General features: G+C 62.5%; 1 protein-coding gene across 1 annotated transcript; it reads left to right on the top strand.

Moving 5' to 3' along the window:
• Positions 1-3,211: 3,211 nt before the first annotated feature.
• Positions 3,212-8,145, top strand: LOC122154352 (dynein axonemal heavy chain 17-like). Its single transcript, XM_042802297.1, has 13 exons — positions 3,212-3,310; positions 3,411-3,551; positions 3,952-4,095; positions 4,353-4,532; positions 4,632-4,898; positions 5,033-5,202; positions 5,460-5,682; positions 5,762-5,878; positions 5,999-6,085; positions 6,192-6,344; positions 6,885-7,133; positions 7,360-7,482; positions 7,711-8,145. The coding sequence occupies exons 1-13, from the start codon at positions 3,212-3,214 to the stop codon at positions 8,143-8,145; spliced, it is 2,388 nt and encodes a 795-aa protein (XP_042658231.1).
• The last annotated feature ends 311 nt before the right edge of the window (positions 8,146-8,456 follow it).

The following is an 8,456-nucleotide window of genomic DNA, read 5'->3' as shown; positions in this document are numbered from 1 at the left end:
CCTCCCCCCCACTGTGGGACCGGTAGCGGGAGGGTGACACGGGGCAGGCGTGGGGAGCCCAGCTGGGGTGATGCAGAAACACCCCAGCCAAGGGACCAGCAAAGCCCCCACGTAGGGCTGGAGGGGGTTGGGGAAGATGTGTGCTGCAGGCAGTCAGCAGGGAGCCCGCGGGGCCGGAGGGTGGACGGGGGCAGGAGGAGCCCCCCCGGCTCCCCTCTGCCAGCAGCTCCTGCCTGCCCTAGACCCGTAACTTCCTGAACCCCGAGGACGTGATGAAGGGGCTGCAAGGAGAAACCGAAGAGACCTTAGAGGGAATCCAGCTGAGCATTTGCACCATAGAGAAGCTCTTCCAGTCCTACAGCACTTACTGCTCCGACCTGCTGCCCCCACTGTTCCCGGTGGGCGCGGGGGGGGGTGCGGGTCTGCCTGGCCCCGTCCGCGCCAGCTCCGCTCGCTCATGGCCCCTCTCCACTTCCAGGAGGAGCCGCAGCTCTGGGAGTTCCCCCCGTCCCTCGTCTTCGGGAGAATGGACTCCTTCTTGCACAGGCTCAAGACTATCGAGGTGACAGCACAGCATTTCGGGGCATGGCACCGTGCCCGTGGGGGCTCCCCCGGCCCCGGGGGGGTTGAGGTGGTCCCCTGAGAGCAGCACAGGGGCAAACCCCGCTCCAGCCCCGGTTGGGCTGGGGCCACCAGCACAGGCGAGGAGCAGAGGGGAGGTGGGAGCCCAGCAGTGGTGTGTCGCTGGGGGGGGCGCAGCGGCAGTGTCCCCAGCAGGACCCCAGTGCTCCCCATGCCCAGACGGGCACCCCCAACCAGGCTGCAAAGGCTGCTCCTCGGGAGCGGGGAACTCACGGGACGCAGCCTGGCACCAGTGCTGCTGCTCCCACACCCGCAGCGCCGGGAGCCGGGGTTTGCCTCCGAGAGGAGCTGGGTAACGGCTTGTGCTCGGCAGGAGCTGTACCACACAGCTGTGGAGCTCCTGAAGCTGGAGAAAGCAGAGCTGGGAGGCGTGAGAGGAAACATCCTCAGGAGCCACGTGCTCCAGATCTACGAGGAGGTGTCGGAAATCATCAAGGGTTTTGCCGACTGCAGATATGATCCCTTGGATCCTGCGGAAGAGGTGAGTGAATGCTGGTGTGGAAGTGCAAGCATTTGCTAAATGAAAAAGAATCACTCTCCAGAACACGCTGGAAGAGCAGCGTGTAAAACCGCCCCACGGCAGCACGCGTGCTTGCTTTCGGGGCCGGGCACGGGGCTCTGGGCGGGCTGGGTTGGGCCAACCCTTCCGGAAGCATCTGGGGAGGAAGCGCAGAGGCTGAGCCAGCTGAGGTCGTTTTGCTCTCGCTGACAGCAATTGGACAAAGACTTTGCAGAGTTCCAGAAGAAGATTCAGGACGTGGACAGGCGGCTGGCCACCATCCTCTGCCAAGGCTTTGACGACTGCAACTGCCTGGCATCCGCTTTGAAGGTAGAGGTGCCGCCGGCTCGCCGGGTCCTGCCCGCAGGCGCGCCGGGCCACCCGCGCCGGGAGCGGCCGTGGGAGCGTCACCGCGCTGCTCCGGTGATGCTCTGGAGCCTCTTTTTCCCGCAGCTGGTGCACATGTTTGCCTCCCTGCTGGAGCGACCCTTGATAAAGGCCGAGGTGTCCCCCTGTTACTCAGCCCTGCTGGGAATGTTTAAGGCTGAGCTGGAGGACGTGAAGGTGCTGTACGACACCCAGGCCGGGGGGGCCCTGGCCATCAACAAAAACATGCCGCCGGTGGCTGGGCGGCTGAAGTGGGCTCTGGAGCTGCAGCAGCGCCTGAAGGGGACACACAGGGACTTGTTCGCCATCGACCACCCGTACGTGCCGGTCACCCCCCGGGGACACGGGGCAGCAGCCGGGGCAGAATCTGGCCCAGCGTGTCTCCTCCTGCGCCCCTGCTGCAGCAGCTGCTTCTTTGTCACGACCTGGACAGTGTGATGGTCAGTGCTGAAGCTCTCCTGGTGTCCGACAAGCACAAGGAAATGATGGGACTGCTGCAGGGCTACCGGGAGAAGGTCTACGAGGAGTGGGTGTGCGGAGCCGGGCAGGACTGCCACTTCAGCCTGGAGCAGCCCCTGATCCTGAGGGACCCCAACTCTTCTCTCCTCAGCGTGAACTTCAGCAAAGAGGTGGGTGCCGGCGTGGGCCGCTGGCTTGGCGCAGGGGAACACCAGAGATCCCTCACCCGAACATAAATCCAACTTTCTCAGAGTCTAGGGTGGGACGTGTTGGGTTTTACTAACGAGCCTTTTCTCCGGCCACCGTGTCTCACAGCTCGTCGCTGTTCTGCGGGAGGTGAAGTACCTGAACTTCCAGCAGCAGCAGGATATCCCGAGCAACGCTGAGAGACTCTTTGCTCAAAATGAGACATTCCAAAATTTTGTGGACAACCTGGATCTTATCGTCGGCTGGTACAATGAGGCAAGTTGCAAAGGGGAGACAACCTGGCTGTTTTTGCATGCCCTGAGCACTGGCCAGGCTGAGACTGGCTGGGGATCCCCCAGGGGAGCGGCTCCCATGAAATAGGTCCTGGAAGCCCCGGGGATTTGGGGTACAGCAGGCACATCGTTGGCACCCCGCGTCCCTGCCCATCCTGTGGCTGAGCCAAGCTGCTGCTGCCACTGCCCTCGCACCGGCCCCCTCACCCCCCCCCAGGCTCTGTGTCAGCGGGGACCCCCCCTGCTCCATAAAACCGGTGCCCATCTCCGCCGGAGCGGGGTCCCTCCTCCGCCTGCCGCACCCACCCACGGGCGCATTGTCTCCCCAGGTGAAGCAGAGGCTGCTGCCGGTGGAGCTCCCACTGGTGACGGGGGAGCTGGAGGCTGTGGACGGGCAGCTGGCCAGCGCAGAGCACACCCTGTTCTGGCACCATGAAGGTACAAACCCACCCTCGGCCGCCCAAGGACCGAGATCTTCTGTGCACATTTCGGGTGTGGGGGGGTGTCCCCGGCCCCCAGCACCGTCCTGTTTCCCACCCAGCACCCGCCCTCAGGTCCCCACAGCCATCACACCCAGGACACAGACCCCTGCTCTGCAGGTGTGGGTGGGTGGGTGAGCTGGGGGGGCACACAGGGGGCTCCCCCCCGTGGTGAATAGCCCCGGAGGGCCCCAAGCACGGCGTGCTGCCTTGGAGGTGTCCACGTCACCTGTCAAGCTTGGGCATGCGTTTCATCCCCAGGCGTCATGGAGTACATCCAAGGGATGAGAGAGATCTTGTACGACTTGCGGACCAGGGTCCAGAAAGCAAAGCTAAACTTGGAAAATATCGCGCAGCTGATGGAGGTAGCTTTTGCTGGTGCTTTACGAGTGTCTTCCCGGGAAGCCTCCCGCAGAGGTTTCCCCTTGCCCAGCACCGTGGAGCAGCCCTGTCATCTCCCCACAGGAGTGCTCAGCCGCTCCCTTGTTCGAAAGGAAGGACAACAAGGAGACAGCACTCTTGGACCTGGATGGGAAAGCAAACACCTTAACCAAGCGCTGTGCTGCTGTCAGGGACGCGGGCGTAAAGATCCAGGGGATGGTGGAGGTGAGACGCGTCCCAGGACGCTCCGGTTGGAGCTGGCTGCCCAAGGAGCGTGGCCGGTGGCTGCGGCGCTGAGCCCAGCAGTGTCCCTCCTTTCCTAACCGCGAGCCATGGACTCGAGCTGGGGCTGCAGTCCCGCGGCCTCTGCTGAGACGAAGGTCCGGCACAAGACCATCGAACTCCGCACACGGGCTCCAGAAATCCGCTGCCCTCACGGGTGAGGGCTGGGCTGCGGCTTCTGGTGTCGTACAGCTGGGAGAAGGGGAAGGATGCGGGATCCACACCACAGCCAGGCGGGACGAACCCTCGGGGGCGATGAGAGAGGACTCACTCGCAGTGTTAGCAGCTGTTGTGTTTGCTGGGTGTTTATTGATAAATACTGGTTGTTTTTTCCTGCTTGCAGGAGAATGCATTGCTGTTCAAGGCTGACAAGTCCTCACAGATATGGCTGGACTACGTGGGATGCATAGACAGAATCGTGCTGGACAGACTCTTCAGACTTGTCCACAAATCTCTGCAGCTGCTGCTCACCAACATGGCCCCTGATGTAGGTGCAGCTTCTCCCTGCGGCGCGGTGCCCGGCTCTGCCTGTGCCCGGGACGTCCCACTGCTCCCTGTTCATTTCTTCAGGCGTTTTTTTTTAGTGGCCAAACGTGCCCATCCCAGTGTTCCCCGGAGCACCCGGCGGTGAGCGCCGGAGGTGCCGGTGTCCCCACTTGTCCCCGCCGTGGGTGGGCCATGGGGCTGGGGGCCGGGAGGGATGCCGTGATGTGAAGCAGCACACGGGGCTCTGACCCGTTTCAGGCCGATGTGGCCCCGTTGTTCGAGGTGCGCATGGAGCTGAGCAACGGCAGAGTGCAGTACCATCCCTCGCTGGAGGCGGGAGACAACAGCTTCTTGGGGCTGATGGAGAGCCTGCTCAACGATACCTACGCGCCCGCGGCCTGTATGCCTCGGCTGCTGGAGGGGAAGCTGAGCTACAAGGTCAGTCCGCGGTGGGAGGCACCTCCCGCCTCAGCTGGAGGTGGGCGAGGATGCCCGGTCCCCCCAGCCGGTCCCCGAGAGCTCTGCCCATTCCTTCAGACCATGCTGGAGGAGCAGGCGGATCTCAGCAGGATGCGGGAGGAGGTGCTGTCACTGGTGGTCAGCACCATGGCGGAAGGCGAGGAGTACAGCGCCGGCTTCGAGGAGCAAGCCCACCTGTGGCTGGAGGACCCCGGGGAGTTCCTGCAGCAATTCCTCACCCTGGGCAGTGCCCCCAGCCCCGAGGAGCTGGAGCTGGAGCTGGAGCTGCAGCCAGAGGAGCCCCCGACTCACGGGACCCCGTCCCTCCAGCTCTTTCAGCAGGAGGTATGGGGTGGGTGCCCGGGGAGGTGCTGGGTGCTTGGATGCACCAGCTGCCCAGGAGGACACCGGGTGCCCGGGGAGATGCTGGGTGCCCAGGGACATGCCGGCCACGGGCTGTGACCTGCTCTTGTCCCCAGATTGACGCATGCGAGGCGCTCTGCGAGGAGGTGATGGGGTTCTCGAACACCAAGGTGTTTGGGGGGTGGCTGCAGAGCAACTGCCGCCCCTTCAAGAAGGCGCTGCTGGGTGCCATCAAGCGCCGGGGTCTGGCGCTCCGGCAGCACCTCGCCAGCCACGTCATCACCAGGTAGGGGAGCCTGGTGAGCCCCGCTGTGGGGACGGGGTGCTCCCGGTGACCAGAGCCCAGCTGGGCTGTGGCAGAGGCACCACCGTGTGCTGGGGCAGGGCTGGGCCCCGGGGGATGGAGCCGTTGAGGAGTGGGTGAAGGTGCGGGTACCCCCCTGGGGGAAGAGTCCCTGGGGGGCCGTGCCCTGCAGAGCAAGCACAGGGGCGGCTGTGAGCCCCGCTGGGGACACCCGGTGAGCACCAGCACCTTCCTCCCAGTCTCCAGGAGCTGGAGGATTTCATCCAAAAAGCAAACACCGGCTTGAATAAACCTCTGAAGGAGGGAGACTACGATGGGTTAGTGGAGGTGATGGGGCACCTGATGAGGGTCAAGGAGAGGCAGGCAACGACTGACACCATGTTTGAGCCTCTGAAGGAGACGGTTGCCCTGCTCAGCACTTATGGAGAGGAGATGCCGGAGGAGATCCACCTCCAGCTCCACGTGAGCTGCTCGGGGTGCGGGGGGCCGGGCACGGGTGCCCTGAGGCCAGGCTGCCGACACGGTGCGGTGCTCGCCGCAGGACCTCCCCGAGCACTGGGACAGCACCAAGAAGCTCTGCCTGCGCGTCAAGCAGAGCGTGGCACCCCTGCAAGCCAACGAGGTCACCATCCTCCGCAAGAAGTGCCAGCAGTTCAAGGTGCCTGCCCTGGGGGCGGGGGGCCAGCGAGCAGCTTCCCGGCAGTCTCGGGAGGACCCTGCCGCTCTCCCCGGCTGCCAGCTCCCAGCTGCCCCCCCTGAGCCCTGTCCCCCCCCGCAGGTCCGGCAGCACGCCTTCCGGGAGAGCTTCCGGCAAAAAGCCCCATTTTCGTACACTGCCCCAGACCCCTACAAGTCCTTGAACAAGGTAAGGGAGGGGAGGATGCCAGGGCCACCACTGTCCCCACCGGCACGGTAAGAGACGTCCCTGGCACACGGTCCCCGGCTGAGACCTTTTCTTTTTCTCCGGCCAGCAACAGAAGAGCATCACCGCCATGGAGAGTGAGATGGCAGCCCTGTCCAAGTCGGCCGGGCTGTTCGAAGTGTCGGTGCCCGACTATAAACAGCTGAAAGCTTGCCGCAGGGAAGCGCGCTTGCTGAAGGCGCTCTGGGACACGATCGTCCTGGTACGTGCCATGGTCTGTGAGCCAGCGTGATGGGAAGGGCAGGAGCGTGAGGATGCGCAGAACGGGCTTCTGGGGTGTGCTGGGCTGGTCCTCAGTTTTGAAGTCTGCAGACGGTGGCTACCGATAGCCATCTGTGGTCAAGAGCAGTGACCGGGAGCCCTGGGCTCAGTGCTGGCCCTGTGCACGGTGCCCAACGCTGCCTCCAGCAAGGGCTTGACAGCGGACTGGGGGGGGCACCCGGCGGGGGCACCCGGCACCGGCTGGGCATTGCCAGCCAAAGGCGCACAGTTGTTGAAGCTCCTCCGAGAGTCTCATTGCCAGGAGAGGTGGGATGATACGCGGAGCGGGTTGTCTCAGCGTTAGAGAGGGTCTGCTGGCGCGGGGGCTGCGCACCCCAGCACAAGCACAGCGGGTGTGCGGGCGCCGGGCGCGCGCGTGTGGGTGCACGGGACGTGCAGGTGCTGGGAATGTCGCTCGTCACCCTGCACAGGAATGCTGCTGCTAATTACGTGTCCTGTGAAAGCATATTCCCAAATTCAGGTTAACACAAGCATGGACGACTGGAAGACCACCCGGTGGAAGGATATCAATGTTGAGCAGATGGATATGGATTGTAAGAAATTTGCTAAAGACATTTGGAGCTTGGACAAGGAGGTGAGAAGCTGGGACGCGTTCACAGGGCTGGACAACAACGTGAAGAACATGATAACGTCCCTGCGCGCCGTGAACGAGCTGCAGAACCCGGCCATCAGGGACCGGCACTGGCAGGAGCTCATGCAGGCAACCAAGGTGCTCCAGCCCTCCTGCCCTTCCCTGGCCCCAGGCCCTGGCCCGGGAGGCTCCTGAGATTTGCATCCATGATGGGAAACAGGCAATCTGTTTTAAAAACTGCCCATACACGACTACTTGTGTAGGGTCTTTAAACAGGGGTGTGAATGAGCTCATTTGGGAGAGTTGCTGGGCTGTCTCTCCGTGGAGGGGAGTCCATTCCCCGACGGTGCCGGTTCTGCTCCAGGTGAACTTCACCATGTCCAAGGACACAACCCTCGCTGATCTGCTGCAGCTGAACTTGCATAAGTTTGAAGATGAGGTTTGTGGTATCGTGGACAAAGCCATGAAAGAGTCGGGGATGGAGAAGGTAAGTGGGGCTTGGTCCCTGCCCTGCTTTGCTGAGAGCCCTGCTCCGGTGCGGCTCTGTGGCTGTTAGCGCTCGTGTTCCTGCTGCTGGGGGCTGGAGTCCACACGCAGCGTGGCCCCCGTGGCCCCCGTGCCCTGGAGGAGGCATTCCTGTTGCTGCCTTGCCTTTCTGCAGGGCCTGGGACTCGGCACCGCAGAGCCCAGCTCATTTCGCACGCCCCGTCTGTAGGTGCTGAACGCCCTGGACGCCACCTGGGCCACAATGCGGTTCGAGCACGAGCCCCACGCCAGGACCGGCATCGTGCTGCTCAAGGCGGATGAGGTGCTCATCGAGACGCTGGAGGACAACCAAGTGCAGCTGCAGAACCTGATGACCTCCAAGCACCTAGCCTTCTTCCTTCAGGAGGTGTCAAGCTGGCAGCAGAAGCTGTCGACCACTGACTCCGTTATCAGCATCTTGTTTGAGGTACAGAGGACGTGGAGCCACCTGGAAAGCATCTTCATCGGCTCCGAGGACATCCGCAGTCAGCTGCCAGAGGACTCGAAGCATTTTGATGCTATTGATCAAGATTTCAAAGTGCGAAGGCTGTCCCCTCCCCGGGTGCCCGAGAGCTCACCGCCGGTTCGGGTAGAGCTGAAGCGTTTTTCCTCTTGCAGAGATTAATGGCTGATACGGTAAAAACTCCCAATGTGATTGAAGCTACAAACAAGCCTGGTCTCTATGACAAGCTAGAAGCCTTGCAGAAAAGGTGAGGTTTGAGTCGTCCTGGGTGAAGCCCATGGAGAAGCCTCCACCAGCTGTCGTAGGGCCAAGGGGAGTGTTTGATTTCTCCAAAGCGGTGTCTGTCTCCATGTGACAAGGACTTAGCAAAGAATGAAAACTAATGTGTGGGAGTTTTAACTACAGGGTTGGGTTTTTTTCCTTGCTTTCTGTTAGATTGGCACTCTGTGAGAAGGCTTTGGCTGAATACCTCG

The sequence above is a fragment of the Tyto alba genome, unplaced genomic scaffold (genome assembly GCF_018691265.1).
Source record: "Tyto alba isolate M040663 unplaced genomic scaffold, T.alba_DEE_v4.0 Super-Scaffold_39, whole genome shotgun sequence".
Lineage (NCBI taxonomy): Eukaryota > Metazoa > Chordata > Aves > Strigiformes > Tytonidae > Tyto > Tyto alba.
This window is presented reverse-complemented; position numbering and strand designations above follow the sequence as displayed.

Coding starts and splice junctions, on each gene's coding strand:
- LOC122154352 (XM_042802297.1), top strand. CDS start 3,212: ATGGAGTACATCCAAGGGATGAGAGAGATCTTGTACGACTTGCGGACC. Junction 4,096..4,352: donor TCACCAACATGGCCCCTGAT/GTAGGTGCAGCT, acceptor GACCCGTTTCAG/GCCGATGTGGCCCCGTTGTT. Junction 5,683..5,761: donor AGATCCACCTCCAGCTCCAC/GTGAGCTGCTCG, acceptor TGCTCGCCGCAG/GACCTCCCCGAGCACTGGGA.